An 18103-nucleotide genomic window follows, 5' to 3' on the forward strand; every position below is an offset into this window, starting at 1 on the left:
AAAGAATTCAAATTACTTTTTAATATTTTTTTTAACATTATTTACAGTGATATAAAAATTTATTAGTAAATATGAATAATAAAAAAAATTACTTCGCTTCAAAAGAAATTTGCATTACTATTTGTACTTTTTTTGCAAATGAAATAGCAGATAAAATGACTTCCTTCGGCAATCTAGTGTAATAAACTCCCAATCACTCAACTTGCTGTAGAAAAAAATAGAATTTTGGTGAGATTAGACGTATAAGTAGTTAAACTTTTCTTTGTTTGTTAAGAGTCTTTTATCAAAACATTTTAATTGTTTTCCGGTTCCTGATATAATTCTTTGTGGACTTCCTCATTTAATGCTTGTTAAGGCAAATCATTATTTGCTATTTTTAAAATATTAACTCAATTGTAAGTTGTCCGATCAACTATATACAATGATTCCACACATAATAATTGCTTTGTTAATCTTCGTTGTAGTTTCATCAGCGCCAGGTAAGCTACTTTCACGTTTGATTTATATTTAAATATTAAAACATATGTTTTAAAAATGTTTTTGAAGTGGACTTGGGTGAAAATAAAATAATTTTTTGCTGTTTAAAAATGAATAGCGTATGCCCCATACAGGGACAGATCAAAACAAATTCAGGACCAATGCCCACCAAATTTTCCGGGCCGCTTACGAAATATTTTGAAATTAATTTTTTAAAGAGTAGTCCTAATAATAAAAAATAATCTATTCAACTGTATGATTCAAGAGAAACATTCTAAAAAATTTTGAAAGCAGACGATTGAAGATCATTTTTCTAAGATAAAGTTCTCGTATCTATATATTGAAGCAAAATATAAAACAACGAAACAATGTTATGTCAAAATAAAAATAGTTTAGTGACCACAAACAATTGAAAATCAGTGATTTTTTCTAAAAGTAGAATTATTTTTTATAGTAAGCTGCAATTATTCTTTTTATTTAGTACTTAAACCAACACAAAGCTATCCGACTTTTCATTAGATTTAACGATACGTTCTGCATGTATGCTAAGATATTAAGGTTATTACTTATAATTTTTATTAAAAAATGCACGCAAAAAATATTCTAAAGAGCCAAATTTGTAGTAGTCATAGAAAATATAAAACACATTTAAATAATAGTTTATTTAAATATAATACTTTTAAAAAATTTAAATGCATATTCAGTGCATTTACTTTAGCTGTTGACGTAAAAATTGCACCAATTCAAATTCAGCTGCACTTTCGAATTTGATTAGTGTAATGTTGACACGAGTTTGGTTTATCACAATATTAAAAAAAAAAATTTAAAAAAGTGCATTTTTTGAAAAAAAAACTTTTTCTCTCAGTTTTTAAAAAAATAGTCATATTGTGGACTTTTTACTAATTTTTGAGCCCCCCTCCCCCAGAAAGTGTGGGCCCTTGGCGATAATCAGGCCTGGTCCCATCAATTTGAAAGACATGGAGGAGTTTTCGGTAGTGATAGACCTGAGATTCAATAAACCTTTATACTGCCATTTGCTTCGAGTTTATGTTATGATTAAATATTTTTGGGATTGTGATTGACTTATTAAATAAAATTAATATAGTTTATTACCCAAAAGCTAATTTGATTTTTAAAACTGTTTTCTTTGGGTGGTGGAACTTAAAACTTTTCCTACTAAAAAGAGGTGGCAGTAAATTTGGACGTTGAAATAACGGCGCATAACGTGCACGAGAAAGTAGCTCTCTATAATGTTGACCTCTTGATCTCACTCTAACCTTTATTGTTACTCGCATTTATGTAAAAGAACACCCTTCTTTGTATTCCCTGAATTTATCTGTAGATGGTCGAACAAATCTGGTTTCCCATCTTTATTTAAAATTTGAAGTTAGTATACTAACCAAAACCGTATAAAGGGCTAAATAATAGGAAAAGGCGATTTTTACTTAAATACTGTACCTCAGGCAATGTAAATTCATAAATGCGATAAAAGTTTTTTTTTTAAATTCAAAAAATTAACTTCCTTATTTTTTAGTCATGTTTAATTATTACATGAAAATGATTCATTTTAGTTTTAGAACTTTTATGCCCAATATCGGCTATTTTTCTTCACATTTTGATCGTGAAGCTCAACTCAATACTAAGGTGTTTGCATGCCATGAAACTGCCCGAAAGATTGCTTGAATAGTATCTTTTTATTTTTCTTATAATTTTTCTTTGTCATTAGAAATTCTGACCAATGACATTATTGAATTAAAATTTTATATAGTGTAAAAGCATACAAACATAAAAAATTTCTTAAAATATGTTTCTTCTTTTTTTCCTTGTCTTTTATGTAATAAAATTAACCAATTTGATCACGTTGCAATTTATTGGACACGTTGTCTCACACGGCTATTATGAAAGTGCACCCAACTTCTTTCTTTTTTTGTCTGTTAAAAATAGATTTATTACCCCTTTTTAGACTCTTAAGAAAAATGTGTTTTATATTCTTGCGTTCTTTACTTTTCTTTCTTTTTTCTTCTCTTTCTTTTTTTTTCTTTCTTCTTAGCATTTTAGAATGTTTAAAATTAAAAAAATTTTATTTTTAATTTAAAATTCTGTTTTAAAATTTTTAGTTTCTTTTCCGCTTTATTTTCTTCTCTTCTTTCTTTTTAGTTTTTTTATAATAATTTTTTTCACATGTTTACTTTCTTTTTCTTTCTTTTCATTCTTTTTCGTTTAGTGTCTGTTTAAGCAACCGATTGCCGATAAAGCAAAAACTGTCAAAATTCTGATTGGCGATAAAAAGGGCTATGAAGCTCGCTTGAATAATTTAGGAAACAAATGCAACTAGCATTCGCTTCGTGATCAGTTCGAAATTGAAGCACCCTCGCTAGAAAATTTTGTCGAAATTACGATTGACGATAAATTCTATTTGGCGACAAAAATGGCGCTCTCAATTCCGCCTGCAAGTGAAAGAAAGAGTGAAGCAAGCCTATTCAACTAGCACAGAACACCAATTCAAATTTGAACTATTTTCGCAGTCTGGTCAAAATTGGTTGTGATGAAAATTTCATGATAAATTCTGCTTTTAACGGTCAGAAAATGTTGAAATTCATCGAGAACGCACCTCCAATGCATGCTTTAGTAAGTCGGATTCCCAGGTTGCAAAATAAGGTTTATTTCCACTACGTAAAATCCTTTTTATGTAAACCTCATAAGGTTTGTAATGCGGTTAACATGTAAACTTTCGAGGTCTGTGACAACCTGCCCTATTCTACGCACATTATCCTGATCCAAAACATTGGAAAACAACCTTTTATATAAAAACCTTAAATCGAGGTTGTCTAAGGGTTTGCCAGCGTGAAAGAAATCCTTTAATAAAGCTAGTCTCAAGGTTAAAATAATTTTAAGTCTAGGTCATCATAAGGTTTCTTTTCGCGAAATCTTGTATGCTCAGATAAAAATCCCCCGTGTCACGAATTTTTATTGCACAATGCCATTTGATCCTATCACTAGTGTGACGTCAACTAAAACTTCCTTCTGGACCTTAATGACCTTTTTACCTAAGTGAAAATCCTTATTAAAAAAGCTTTAAAAAATTTTTTTAATCCTTTTAGGATAAAAGGTTTGAAACTGCAGTATTTTTTCTTTACTTAAAAAAGATTTTTAGTTCAAAAATTTTCGTGACAATTAAGATGAAATTCCGACAGGTTACATGCTTTCTGGGTACTGACATAACTTATCTAGTAAACGATTATGCCGACAGGCTCTCACTAAAGTTTCTGCAAATGAGCTAGAGTGCTGATATTAATGGTTTTGCAGTCACATTCATTATGCCAGTTTGGACGATGGACAAAAAATGGAAACGAAAATCAAATATTTTTAGATTTGGTGCGGCAGACCCTTGACGCAGATGGAATACTGGTGACCCTCATTTATATATATAAAAAAAATTTCAGATGCTCATATGACAAGTAAAAATATATTTTTATATTTTTTGCTTATAAAAACAGTCAAACCATTACTAAAAAAAATCCATCAGATTATCGGAATTATATGTGTCCTAAAATATAAAATACAGAAATGAGTAGTATTCATTTTTTTTAAATTCATTTTCAAACATTTATCAATAATTGACTTTCTAAAACTAAAGAAATTTCTATGTTGAATAACTATTTCTTTTAGAGTCAAGTCATAGCAAATAAGTGCACATTTGAAAAATCATTGGAAGTGAGCTGTGTTTAGAAGTTTCTCAGAAAAATACACCGTTTAGAATACTCGGAAAAATACACCGGCGTTTCATTCTGTATTTCATAACTATGTATTATCAAATTGCTAAATATAATATTTTTCACTTATTTTGACGTCCCGCAGTGGACTAATCGTTAAGACACGTTTCCCAGCAGATCACCGAAGTCAAGCATCACTGGTTACGGTCAGTGAGCGGGTGGGTGACCACTTGGATCAGTCTACGTAGGGACCGAGGGTGTGCGGCATTGGTCCTCGTTAAACTGTTCTACGTTAAATTCCTCGACTTCGCGTGCAGGTCGTCGGGCTACCGAAGCAGGGGTACCATCCCCTCTGCTGAGGATCAAAATTGTGATGGTATGTCTTCGGATCATCCTTAGGGGTGCTTCCCAGACCGTCGCCGATAGCCCATCGTGCAGCTCTAGTGCGACGTAAATTAACTACAACAACAACAACACTTATTTTGACCTAAATTAATAGAAAGTAACGAAAAATATTTTTTATGAAAATTCTGCTTTAAAGTGTTACAGAAAGGAATCTGAGAAACATCAAAAATCCTCTCTGAGGTAACTTTAGTTCCCTTCTTTTTTTAGTATATAAAAATACTACAGAAATCATTAGATATAATATATGCTGCATTAAATTTCCTATAAACAATAAAAACGGATAAATAGATCAAAATTAAGGAAGAGTTGAAAACGGATAAAATAACGTCAAAATGTCATTTTTTAAAGTAATTTTTTTTACATGTAAAATAACTAGATATTAGTAAAAAATATTTCCAGCACAAAATGAACTTAGTACAATTTCATACAAAAACGATATGAAAATCTCTTAATTGTTTTGATCTGAATTAATACAAAATAGTGAAAAATATATTTTTTTTTATTAAAATTCTGCGTCAAAGGGTTACGGACGGGAATCTGAGAAACATTAAAAATCCAACTTGAGACGAGTTTGGCAGTGCGCGTATTCCCTTTTTAAAGTTAGTTAAGTTCCCTTATTTTTTAGTATATAAAAATACTGTGGAGGTTTCAGACAATATTAACCTTCATCTAAGAAAAGGTACCCTGTTACAGATTCGAGTTAACATTATTTATATACTAATGAATTAGAATTGTATTTTTGTGGTGGTAGATACAATACAGTACTCCCCCACCAGAATTATATATGTAATGGAATTCAATGAACAGGCACCGCTAGTTGATTCATTGCTGTTTTGTGAGAAGCCGGTAGAGCCGTATTAAGATCACCGTACTTTTTGCTGATCGTGAGATCTGTATTAAGTTCACGGTTGCCATTAGCAGTCAAGTGTATGCAGGCCGACGTTGTGTGACTGAGTGACAACAACCCGAGCAGTTGGATAATGTGACAGACACAAGTCAATTTTCAATGTGGACCACCCATCGAAGCTGGCATGTTCAGATCGAAGTGGGCATTACTGTCAATAATGGCGTGTTCAGATCGAATGGGAATATTTGATAAGGTAGGCGAGTTCATCCGAAAGTTACTTACGTGGAGGTAGTATAGATAACAACAATGTTAAACTTCATCTATGAGAATTAGGTAGCCCATCATAGAATCGAGTTAACATTTCTTACAAACTAATGAATAGGAATTGTATATTTGTAGTGGTAGATACACTACAATACTGCAGAAATCATTGGATACAAAAAAGAACGTTTATACAAAATATACTACATGAAATTTCCTATAAACAATAAAAACGGGAAAATTGATCAATAATTAAGGAAGAGTTGAAAACGGGAAAAATAACGTCAAAATGTCATTGTTTAAAGTTATTTTTTCATATGTAAAAAAACTAGATATTAGTAAAAATGTCTCTTGCACGAAATGAACTTAATACAATTTCATGAAAGGGGAAAAAAGAGAGCGAACTATAAGGAAAGAGGAGCAAGCTAACGGATTTATTTCCATCGAAAATAAATGAAAAATAATAAAAAGTAAGAATTTTATTTTTAAAAAATCAAACGTTTTGATTCCTGTACCTGTTATTAGCCTCAGTAACTGAAATCTATATTTATTTTAAAGAATTTATTTATTTTTATTTTTTTTTTTGTTACAGATTGTTCGTTGTTCGAATTTCAATGCGACGATGGAAATTGTATAAGTGATAGGCATGCTTGCGACGGAGAGGAAGATTGCGAAGATAACAGTGACGAACGCGATTGTCATTCCAGAGTTTGTGACTCAGAATACCACTTTCGATGTAGAAGCGGGCAATGCATCTATAAACTCAACGTATGTGATGGAATATATGACTGTGCAGATGACAGTGACGAAAGCGATTGCCTTGCATGTGACTTAGAAACAGACTTCCGATGTAGAAGCGGGCAATGCATCCCGAAATCACAAGCATGCGACGGAAATTATGACTGTAGAGATAAGAGTGACGAATCAAATTGCGGTAAATAAAACTTTATCTGCATTTTAAAATATTTGAAAGTTCCGAATCTGTTTATTACTTCGCTCCCGAACATCCCAGACCCAGATAGCAAAATAAGGTTTATTTTCACTCACCAAAACCCTTTTAATGTAAAGCTGAAAAGGTTTGTTATGTGATTTACTGGTAAGCCTTCTAAACTTAAAACGAGATCTGAGACCATCTGCTATATCTTATCACTTGACATTTTACAACGTATGAATGACTTTCAAAACTTAGTTCCAAAAAGTTCCACGAGGTAACTATCTAAACTATATTTTGTTGTCTTCTTTGATGTTTCTTCTTTCGACAAAACCTGCCCCATTTTGCCCATGTTGCAAAGGTGAACTAAATATACAGAACGTTTTCGCGTTTTTTTGTAATATCACTTCGGAAATATATTTTGCTTCTCATTTTTAATATAAAATTACGAAAATTATTATATTTTCATTGCTATATTTATTTATTTAACGTACTATATATATATATATATATATATATATATATATATATATATATATATATATATATATATATATATATATATATATATATATATATATATATATATATATATATATATATATATATATATATATATATATATATATATATATATATATATATATTGCTCGCCATATTTCAGCCGCCATCTTGTTTTTTTTTGTTGGTATTTTTAGTGTATTTCAAAATTTCAACTATGAATTCAATTTACCTGCACTTGAAAACACTAAATAAAAAAACCCAAATTTTGAAACTAATTTTATCGAAATACTAATTTTGGCCACGAAACCTTGGAAGCTGCCCCACTGTGCGTTGTAATCCAACTGCAGCTGATTCGGACGTCAGTCGTCGTTCAAGCTGAGCACTCGATGACTTATGCTGTCTAACTTACAAATTGGCCAATCAGGGGTTAGCTGTCTCTTCAAGCTGACGTTTTGTAACGCCGACTTGTCCTAAGAAACCATGCCTTTTAGATATATGAACTCTACAACTATATGGACTATTACCAAAAATACTTTACACTATACGAAGCCTTTTTCTGTTTCAGATTTCAATCCATCTGAAGAATGCTCACCCCAACAATTCAAATGTAACAATGGTACTTGCATTTCGCGGCTTTGGGTCTGCGATAGTATGGAGGATTGTTCTGAGGGGGAAGACGAAGATGGCTGCAGACCCAATTCTTGTGAGGATGGGAAGTTCCAATGCAAGTCTGGACAATGCATCCCAAAAGAGAGAGTTTGCGACGGTAGTTATCAATGCTTCGATAAGTCTGATGAAAAAATTTGCTGTAAGTTATATTTTTAATCTTTTTTTATGAGAACACTGTACCGCGGGAGAAACTTTTCATGACGAATTCTGTTTCACCTCTAATTGGTATTTTAAAGTTCAGAAACAAGTGAGTTTATCGTTATCTTGAGTAATCTTTGCAATAGTTTATTCGTATTTAGATAGTCTAAAAAAAATCTGCATTTTTGATAGATAGGTAGTATACTTTATTTACGTCGCACTAGAGCTGTGCAATGGGGTATTGACGACGGTCAGGGAAACATCCATAAGGATGATCAGAAGAATCGTGCGCGTGAAGTCGTGAACTTTACGATAGAACAGTTTGAGCCGTGATGGCTCATGTGATAGAGCGTTCGTCTTCCAATGAGGTGAACCGGGTTCGAATCCCAGTCGATACGAATTCCGCATCCGGCTTGTATCGAACGCAGTTCCAACGTGAAATATCCTCAGTGATAGACGGATCATGGGTTAGAGTCCCTTTGCCGTCAGGCTAACCGTGGTGGGTTCTCGTGGTCTTCTTCTCTATGTCACGCAAAGGCGGGTTAGTTCTATTAAAAAAAATCCTCCACGAAGGCAAATTTCTCCCAATACTTGATCCAGGAGTTTCTTTGTCTTCTGGATTAGATTAAAAATTACAAGGCTACGGATTTGAACGTTAGTAGTCGTAAACCCATTAAATTGGGTCGGCTGTGCAGCGACGGTTATAAAAAAGATGGAACAGTTTAACGAAGACCGATACCATGCACCCTCGGTCCCTGCGCAGGTCTGATCAAAGTGGTCATCCACCCGCTTACTGCAGCCAGCGTTATGCTTAACTTCAGTGTTCTACTGGCTGTGCTTACTAACAGTTCAATGCGGGACCTCAGAATTTGAAACTCAATGGTTTAGTACAAATTTTTTTTTTCAACTTTAACATACTAATGCAGATGAGAGAGAATTGACCATGAAGTTTTCTCGTCATTAGTAAAAATACTTTGCATTTAAATAGTTTGTGATAACTGCTGAAAGGTGTTATCAAATCACGGTATCATATATGCTACCAACCATCAGTCTTTCTCTGTAAATGATCTAACGATTAGATTTCATATTGGCATAACTATCGTTAGAAATTTATATTATCATACTTAAAATATGCTAATTAATCAGTGCAAAAGTTTTATGACGTAAAGTCAAAATAGGAAATACTAACGCAATTCTTCTATAAAAACAACACTATTTCGATGAATTTGGATTTTTGATCTGCCAAAATGTCAACGCTTGCTGCCATCTGAAAATTTGACACTTTACTAATTTAGTTCAGAGTTCATTCTATAGTTAGATACGGTAGTTTAGTTAGGTTTCAGATCTTTGGCCCATATTCAAAAACCGCACTTAAGCATGCATTTATGAGTAGTCTTCTCAAGGTCAAATCATGACATCAATTTAAATTTTAAGCTGTGGTAACAATTTGTGACAACAACAATTAAGTCAATCCAACATTTTGTCTTGATAACGGACGAATATTTAAATTATTATTTAACTGTTTAAATTATCAAACAGTTAAATAATGAGAAATTATTAATTATTAAACTATTTAATAATAATTAAATATTTATATATTTAAATAATAAACATTTAAAAAAATTATTAACCTGCTTAAAAGCAAACACCAATTTGGAGATATTTTTCTACTTGGAAAATGGCTAAATTCAACTAATGCACCAGAGGTTTCCAACTTACATGCTGCTGGAGGCCGCAATTAAAAACACCTGTCAAATGGCGGGCCGCAACTTTACCAAAATTTTACAAGACTCTTGAATGTATAAAGAAACATTAAATACTAGTGACGAATTTTTATGAAAGTTTTTTCAATATTAAAAAGCAAAATAAAAAAAATTTCAAATAATGCTGATTGAGTATTCATTTTGGACCTTCCCTAATCAGAAACTTAGTCGCAAGATTTTTTTTTTCTTCTTTTAAATTTAATTATGTGATAAGTAAACTTTTTTCCGACTTATTAGGAATCATAGCAACAACAACAACAAAAAATTCTCGAGCATATTAATTTTTTTTTTCATCTTTTCCGTTCATGCGATATTCAAGGAATTTAAATAAAACATGATATTCATTCCCTTTTTTATGAATTTTAAAAGTTACAAATTTAAATAATTTCATCCAAAATGAGTAGCATCAAAAAGTTAAATCAGAGAATTTCGTAGAGAAAATTTCTAATACGCACGTGCTATATTATATTCACAAAATACGAAAAAAACGAAATTAAAAAGAGCAGCATACACGGTTATTTTAGAATTTGAATAAATATTTTCTTGGATGCAAGACCTGAGAAATACATTTTTTTGCACCGTTGGTATGTTAAATTTCACAGAAACGAAGAAATTAGGGTTTTTTAAACGAAAGAAAAGCATTTTAAACACATATAGAATTTTTTACGAAAATTGTCGGCAGAAAAAAGATAACCAATATATTTTAGTTAGCGGGCCACAAAAAAAGGCTTCGCGAGCCGCCAGTTGGCAACCACTGCTCTACATCAATCATCAAATCACAGCCAAATTTTAGGTTAAGAAGTTTTTGTTGAGTGAAAAAAATACTTATTTTGCTATCTGGGTTTTAAGTTTATGTTGTTTCTAATCCTAGACAGTATAGCTCAGCTATACACCAATTCCATAAAACAAAAAAAAATCTGCAAAAAGTCCGAAACTAAATTCTTTAAAATGTTGAAAACAGTAATGTTTAAACATTTAAGAATGCAGTTGGCGGAAACATTTTAAGTTTATTATATAGTGAACTCTAAGTAGAATGATTTTTGACTCTGTGTTTGTTTGTTTTTTTATCAGCACAATCAGAATGCGGAGGGTTTTATTGCGGCAACAAAGAATGTATTCCTCAAATGTATAGGTGTGACGGATGGATGATTTGCAAAAACGGAAACGATGAAGTAAACTGCGAGGGCGACGAGGAAACTCAGTTTAGATGCGATGAAAATAGATTCATTCCTGAACGATATGTTTGCAATCGTTGGAGGGACTGTTCAGATGGAAGTGATGAAGATAACTGTGGTAAATAAAGTATTACATGTTTTTAATAAAACCGCGTATCGCAAAAATAAATTTTAAAAAAATGGATGTAGAGGACTGGTTTCTTAAGACAATGGCCTTCTGCGGGCGTCAGCTGAAATTTGACGTACCCTGACCCTAACAAAATACTGTTTTGCAAGCACAGCGTGATCAGTCGCTCCAACGCAGGCATTATCTCGCATTGCGCATGTGATAATGACGTAAACAAATATCTATTTTGATTTTGTAGCTCGATCCTATAACTTTATATGTGTTATTGTCAACCAGTGCTTAAGAGGGAAAAAAATTTCTTTTTATCTGTTACCACAGATTGGGATCTTTGGATGATTCATATCTCACATTATAAAAATTAGATCATTTTTTTTAAATTTCAGAGGTTAATTTTTCCTCGAAATCAAAATCGTGGGCGATATCAATTATCTGTTGGCTGTTGTCCGCCATTGTTTCGGTAGTTAACGTTACGTTGCAATTCAACTGTAGTTGATTCGAACGGCTATTGTCGTTCAAGCTGAGCGTTCGATGACGTATGCTGTCTAATGCGCAAATTAAATAAACAAGAGGTTAACGCTCGCATCAAGGTAACGTTTTCTAACGTCGACCTGTCCTAAGAAACCAGGCCTTAAGATTCGTTGCATACTGCTAAGGAAAACCAATTTTTTTCGTTGCGATTTAACCAAAGCAAAATAATCGTTTCATTTCTTACGTTAAATATCAATTACCATTCTCCGACGTGCTCATGCAGGTCAGCCACGTGCCTCAAGATCAGTTAACAATATTAATCGATTTAGCCATGTTGCAAGTTGGATTAGAATTAATTATAAATTAACCTGCTCTACGTAATCTAATAAAATAAAGATTTGTTTAGAGGGATTATAAATAAACCTTGAGGTTCTGGGTACCGGCCTGCACGTGCACTATCGTTTTTTCCTAGCTGAAGAAATAGTATGAAGCATAGTCAATAATTAAAGACTAATTCATATTTTAAATGAAAATGTATTAAGACAAAATAATCTTGGCTACATGTAAAAATACATACACATACAAATTCTACTTAAGTCACTATTTAGAATACATTAGATATTCAAAATTTCGGTGCTAAACCTAATAAAATTTTTTTTAACTATTTTGAGAAATTACTTTAGGAAACCATTTAGCATCTGAGCAAATTTTGGCTGGATTTAAAAAAAATTATCACGCCCGCGGTTTCAAGTTTCTGTTGTTTCTTTTTCCGGATAGTTTCCCAGCTATACACCATCTCCATAAAACGAAACAAAAAATCTTCAAAAAGACCAAAAAAAAAAATACTTTAAAATGTTGAAAACAGTAACGTTTAAGCATTTAAGAATGCAGTTGGTGGAATCATTTTAAGTTTATTAAATAGTGAAGTCTAAGTAGAATGATTTCTGACTGTGTGTGTCTTTTTTTTTTCATCAGCACAATCCGAATGCGGAGGGTTTTATTGCGGCAACAAACAATGTGTTCCTCAAAAATATAGATGTGACGGAAAAGAGGATTGCAAGAAAGGAAATGATGAAGAAAACTGCGAAACTTATGAGTGCGACGAGGAAACTCATTTTAGATGCGATGAAAATAAATGCATTCCTAAACAATCTGTTTGCAATCATCAGAGGGACTGTTCAGATGGAAGTGATGAAGAAAATTGTGGTAAATAAAGTATTACATATTTTCAATAAAACCGCGAATCCCAAAAATAATAAAGAAGAATGAATATAAAGGACTTGTTTCTTAAGATAAGGGCGGGCCTTCTGTGGGCGTTAACTGAAAGTTGAGGAATCCCTGAACCCAACAAAATACTGTTTTGCAAGCTCAGCGTGAGCAGTCTTTCCAACTCAGACATTATCTCACATTGCGCATGCGTTAATGACGTAAACAAATGTCTATTTTGATTTTGTAGCTCGTTCCTATAACTTTATTTGTGTTATTGTGAACCAGTGCTTAAGAGGGAAAAAAAATTCCTTTTAATCTGTAACCACAGATTGTTTAAAGCATGGGATCTTTGTATGATTCATATCTCACATTATTCAAATTAGATAATTTTTTAAATTTCAGAGATTAATTTTACCTCGAAATTAAAATCTTGGCCGATTTCAACAATCGGTTGGCTGCTGTTTGCCATTGTTTCGGTAGTGAACGTTACGTTGTAATTCAACTGCAGTTGATTCGGACGGCAGTTATCGTTCAATCTATGCGTTCGATGGCGTATGCTGTCTAACGCACAAATTGACCAATCAAGAGGTTAGCGCTCGCTTCAAGCTAATGTTTTGTAACGCCGACCTGTCCTAAAAAGCAGGGCATTAACATTCGTTGCATACTGCTAGTGGAAACCGATGTCTTTTTTCGCGCTAATTTTTAAAATAGTTACAGTGGTCATTCACATGTTGGCCGCGGTCAGAGGTCACTCACTACTGACAGGAAAAAAAAATTATAAAAATTCTTTCAGATGCATGTCAATCCATTCAATTTTAAATACAGTTGTGAGAAAGGGGTGGTCATAAAAATAATTTATAGACCTCTAGCGGCAGTTCAACCAATCGAGATGAGATTTCAGATGTAGCATATTCAGAGGTATAAGCTTGAGATTCTAAAACGACAACGGTTATGGTTTTGTAGGTAAAGTGACTCGACATTTTTGAATTTGCATCACCCATTTTTTTCGTTACAATAAGTTCAGCTCAAGCAAAAACCTTAAACGCAGTGTAAGAAGGTACGCGTATCACAAAAACAGGTACGCTCTGCACGACACACGAAAAGCAGCTCTGCCCACGTCCAAAAACACATGAACAAGGAAACACATGAATGATAGAAGCATTGAACGCATAAAACAACGCATGAACATGACAAAAATATTGAGGAAGAGCAGAGATAGAGTCAATGCGCAGGATAAAGTCAAAATAAAATTATAGAATAACTTTTACCAGATATTCAAACGAAGAAAACCTTTAAAATGTAGGACGCACATGGTTAGGCGTCCTGTGTGTTTGTAACATGGCGTTGGTTTGTAACATATGCTCTGTAACAGGCTGACGCTATGTAGCCATGACGTAAATTTACGTCATACCAGAACTGCTGCTACTATGCGCTGAATGACATGGTCTGGAGGCAAGATGGCGCACCTCAACTTATTTTATTTTATACTCGTCGGTGAGCAGTCGGCGGAATTTTGGGTTTACGACCCAAGTAGCACATATCCATACCTGCCAACTATTACGCATTTGGCATAAAATTCTATTTTGATATTTAAAGTGGTAGTAAATATATACTATTTTTTTCTTTTATAAACTTAATTTTTAAATGATTTTGATCACCACTATTTTTAAAAAAGTTAAGCAAATATATTAATATGTGTTACTATCATGGTTGAAATTCTCCATCGACATCATTACAGGCGCCCGCGGGCATTACCTCAGATGAAGAGGTCAATTGTCCGCTTCTCGGACAGGCACTTAGTTCTCTACTCCAGTTTAAGTTCATGGTTGAAAGCTTAAGTCTTATCAAATACGACATATATTTTTGCTTGAAATTGAAATTTTAATTCCATTTTAATACCACTGGGAAAATTCATAATGGAAGGAATTAAAAGTTGGCAGGTATGCACATCTCAAAAACAAATCGTAAAAACTTATCTTCCAACATTGAACAGTATCGCTGCGAAATATTGTACTATATATAAATGAACCCCTTTCATAGCGTATATTCAATATCGCAAAACAATATTGTTCGATATAGTAAAAAACGCTGGGGAATGTCCATTGATATCTCTCACCATTTACAAACGTTATATAATGTCGATCGACATCGTCAACGCGATATTCAAGAAACGAATGCTGTGAAATGCCGGCGCTTGCCAAAATTACGTTATTTGTGAAAATGAAAATTAGTTTTTGAAAATATTCATGCCTGTTTGTAACCCGGCAAAAGCTGATAACAGAACCATTCTAACTTGTTTAAAATTAAATTATTTGTTATTACCAAAACTTGTAAAATTTTAAAGTTTGCTGCTTAGTTATTTTTTTATTGCGCTTAAACTACCAATGCTCAACTTCGTAGTTATGTAATTTTAAACGCAATCCAGAAGACAAAGGAACTTCTGGATCAAATACTGGAAGAAATTTTTTTTCAGCCTTTGAATAAAAAAGCAGGCAAAACTTCAAAATTCCCATTAAATAATGAGAACAAAGTATTACTTAGTTGCATTTAATGCATTTCATGTCGAAGATTGTCTTCTGATTTTTTATCGTTGGTTTAATAATTGATGAATTTTTTCTTTTGTATAATTAGATTTTTGTTTCATTTAGATGATGTGAAAAAGGAATCTGATGATGTCAACAGTATTCCTGATGAATTGGACGATTCATTTCATTTAGATGATGTGAAAAAGGAATCTGATGATGTCAACAGTATTCCTGATGAATTGGGCAATTCAAGTGTGGTTTTTATTGAATTTTTTTTCTACAGTTTCAAGCGAATTTCAACCAAATCTTAATATTTCAAATTCAAAATTCTCAAAATGTTTTATTCTTTTTAATTTCAATATTTATTGCTATTGATGTTTAATCAAATGAACTTTTTATGTATTTGAATTTAAGTAAATAAAAGGTTGTCCAATTGAGCGAATACTTCAAAATTTAGCACAAATCGATGACTTTTCAATTGCTCCCACTAGAAAGTTTAACATACTTCTAGTTAACCCGTTGAATACCGCATTAATTTTACATAGCTTGCTCTTCTGGCCATCATGGCTGAGTGAACTTATATAGCAAGACGGAAAAGATGATAAACTGGTACGAAAGACGTTTTATTATAGCATTTTTTCCGAGAAAAATAAAATATCTGTAACTACCAAGCTTTTTTTAAGATTTTAAAATATATATAAATCTACTTCTCCTAGTAACAGGTATTGTTCCTTTACTGAAATGTTTTGACTGCCATATACCTGCCATCTCTTCCGGATTTTGCGGAAGATTTTATTTTCATATTTAAAGTGGTAGCAGTACTCAGGTTATTCCAATTAACTTTTTGAATTATAATAATAATTATAAATGAGTCTGACAACCACTAGATATAAATAATTACAATAAATATATAAAAGCATAATAATCCCTGCGCAAGCAAATTTCAACGGGATCAAAATATAAATATATTCTTGAATCAAATTGATTTTCGTTTATTGTTTTACAATCACTCTGAAAATCCATTCTCGGAAGGAGTGAAAGTTGGCAGGTATGCTACCAGCCTTTCCTCTTTTCCGTCTCGCTTTCACCCCTGCTGGCCATACGGTAAATAACTACAAACTAAATTTGCAAATATAGACAGAGTTTACTAGTTAATAAAAGGTTTAGCATGACATGTCTGATAAAAGTGGTGAATAATATATACCTACGAATTGTTTAAAAATAGTGGTTTATAAAAATCTTCTAAATTGAATTTATTAAACTAAGAATCACAATAATTAAGTAAATTTTGAATAAATTTTCTACAATTCCATAAAAGAGTGTAAATTTTATAGTTCTATATCATGTTATACGCTGTCAGCCAGCTGTTCGCGGCCTATGTGAAAGGTCAGCGTCAGCAAGCGGTGGCAGACGCCACCTAAATGTAATTCAGTGTCAGCCACCGGTCGTTGACGCAGCCTAAATGTAATTTCAGTGTCAGCCACAGGTCGTTGACGCAGCCTAAATGTAATTTCAGTGTCAGTCACAGGTTGACGCGGCTTAAGCGTAATTTCAGTGTCAGCCACCGGTCGTTGACACCGCCTAAATGTAATTTCAGAGCCAGCCACCGATCGTTGACGCAGCCTAAATGTAATTTCAGTGTCAGCCACCAGTCGTTGACGCGGCCTAAATGAAAGTCCAGTGTCAGACACCGATGGCTGACGCGGCTTAAGTGTAATTTCAGTGTCAGCCACCGGTCGTTGACGCCGCCTAAATGTAATTTCAGAGCCAGCCACCGATCGTTGACGCAGCCTAAATGTAATTTCAGTGTCAGCCACCAGTCATTGACGCGGCCTAAATGAAAAGTCCAGTGTCAGACACCGATGGCTGACGCGGCGCTCAACGTGTTAAGCAAACTTTTTAAGTGTCTACCCCTCTGTAAAATATTTTACAAACACCGTATTAGTTGGCAGGCTTGTATAGGTTACAGCTGTATAAAAATCTAAGTACGGCTTTTTTTCGATATTAATTTTTCTACATTATGTCTAATCGAAAAGAAAAAAATTTAATTTAAGGTAGAAGTTAGATTATATTTTTCTGGAGAATGATAAAATCGTGTGTTTACTGTACAATACAATTGGATAAAAAAGCAAATAGAAATAAATACTTTGGAAAAACCAAACACAAATAAATACTATTTCACTCATAAGGAGCATAAATATTTCAATTTAAATGATGAATAATCGGTAAGAATTATTTAATGAAAAATACTTCTTTATAATTACTTTTATTTGAAGCAGCATTTAAATATATGTAGTTGTTTATTAAAAAATAAAGATTAATGTTGCAGTAAGTTAAGTGAATCTAAACATATTTTATATTGTAAATATCTATTTAAATAAATCACTTAATGTTTTCCTGCACCGTTTCTCAACACTGCAATAAAGTCGTAAAACTGTACAAAAATTAATTTGATTTTTCAAAAGTAGCAGTTCAACTCATACATATATATATATCAACTCATACGTCATTCCTTTATAATTATCAATTTAAACGTACCCACTCATTGCATATATGTATATTTATATGATTAAAAATCTACCACCTTAAATTAAAAACTATATGTAATATAATTAATTTTAAAATCCAACGAATTTAATTAATTGGGTATAATATGAAAAAAGCACAACTACTTCCACTTACTAGGAATAACATTTACCTTTTAGTTTAATTATTAAACTGAGTTTTAAATATGTTTACTAAATTCATAAACTTCGGTAAAACAACAATATAAATTATTTCCAAAGGAACTAGACTACTACAATTCCAACCTGGCGAGTAGCGACTTATAAACAAGACACTTCGTTTGATGCTTCTACTTGTTGCTAGAAATCAGGTTCGCAGAAAATTCT

The 18103-nt window shown here is 32.6% G+C and overlaps 1 protein-coding gene across 2 annotated transcripts; it reads left to right on the plus strand.

Annotated features, from left to right (window-relative positions):
* Positions 1–319: 319 nt before the first annotated feature.
* Positions 320–15650, plus strand: LOC147810642 (uncharacterized). Of its 2 annotated transcripts, none has more exons than XM_087160626.1 (6): positions 320–479; positions 6296–6637; positions 7704–7946; positions 10780–11001; positions 12454–12684; positions 15336–15650. In XM_087160626.1, the coding sequence occupies exons 1-6, from the start codon at positions 422–424 to the stop codon at positions 15521–15523; spliced, it is 1284 nt and encodes a 427-aa protein (XP_087016752.1). In that variant the 5' UTR covers positions 320–421; the 3' UTR covers positions 15524–15650. The 2 variants fall into 2 exon arrangements, with proteins under 2 accessions (XP_087016752.1, XP_087016753.1); XM_087160627.1 differs by having other exon boundaries at positions 15405–15650.
* Positions 15651–18103: the final 2453 nt, after the last annotated feature.

The sequence above is a fragment of the Parasteatoda tepidariorum genome, chromosome 4 (assembly GCF_982258835.1).
Source record: "Parasteatoda tepidariorum strain Cologne lab strain chromosome 4, Ptep-v5.0, whole genome shotgun sequence".
NCBI lineage: Eukaryota > Metazoa > Arthropoda > Arachnida > Araneae > Theridiidae > Parasteatoda > Parasteatoda tepidariorum.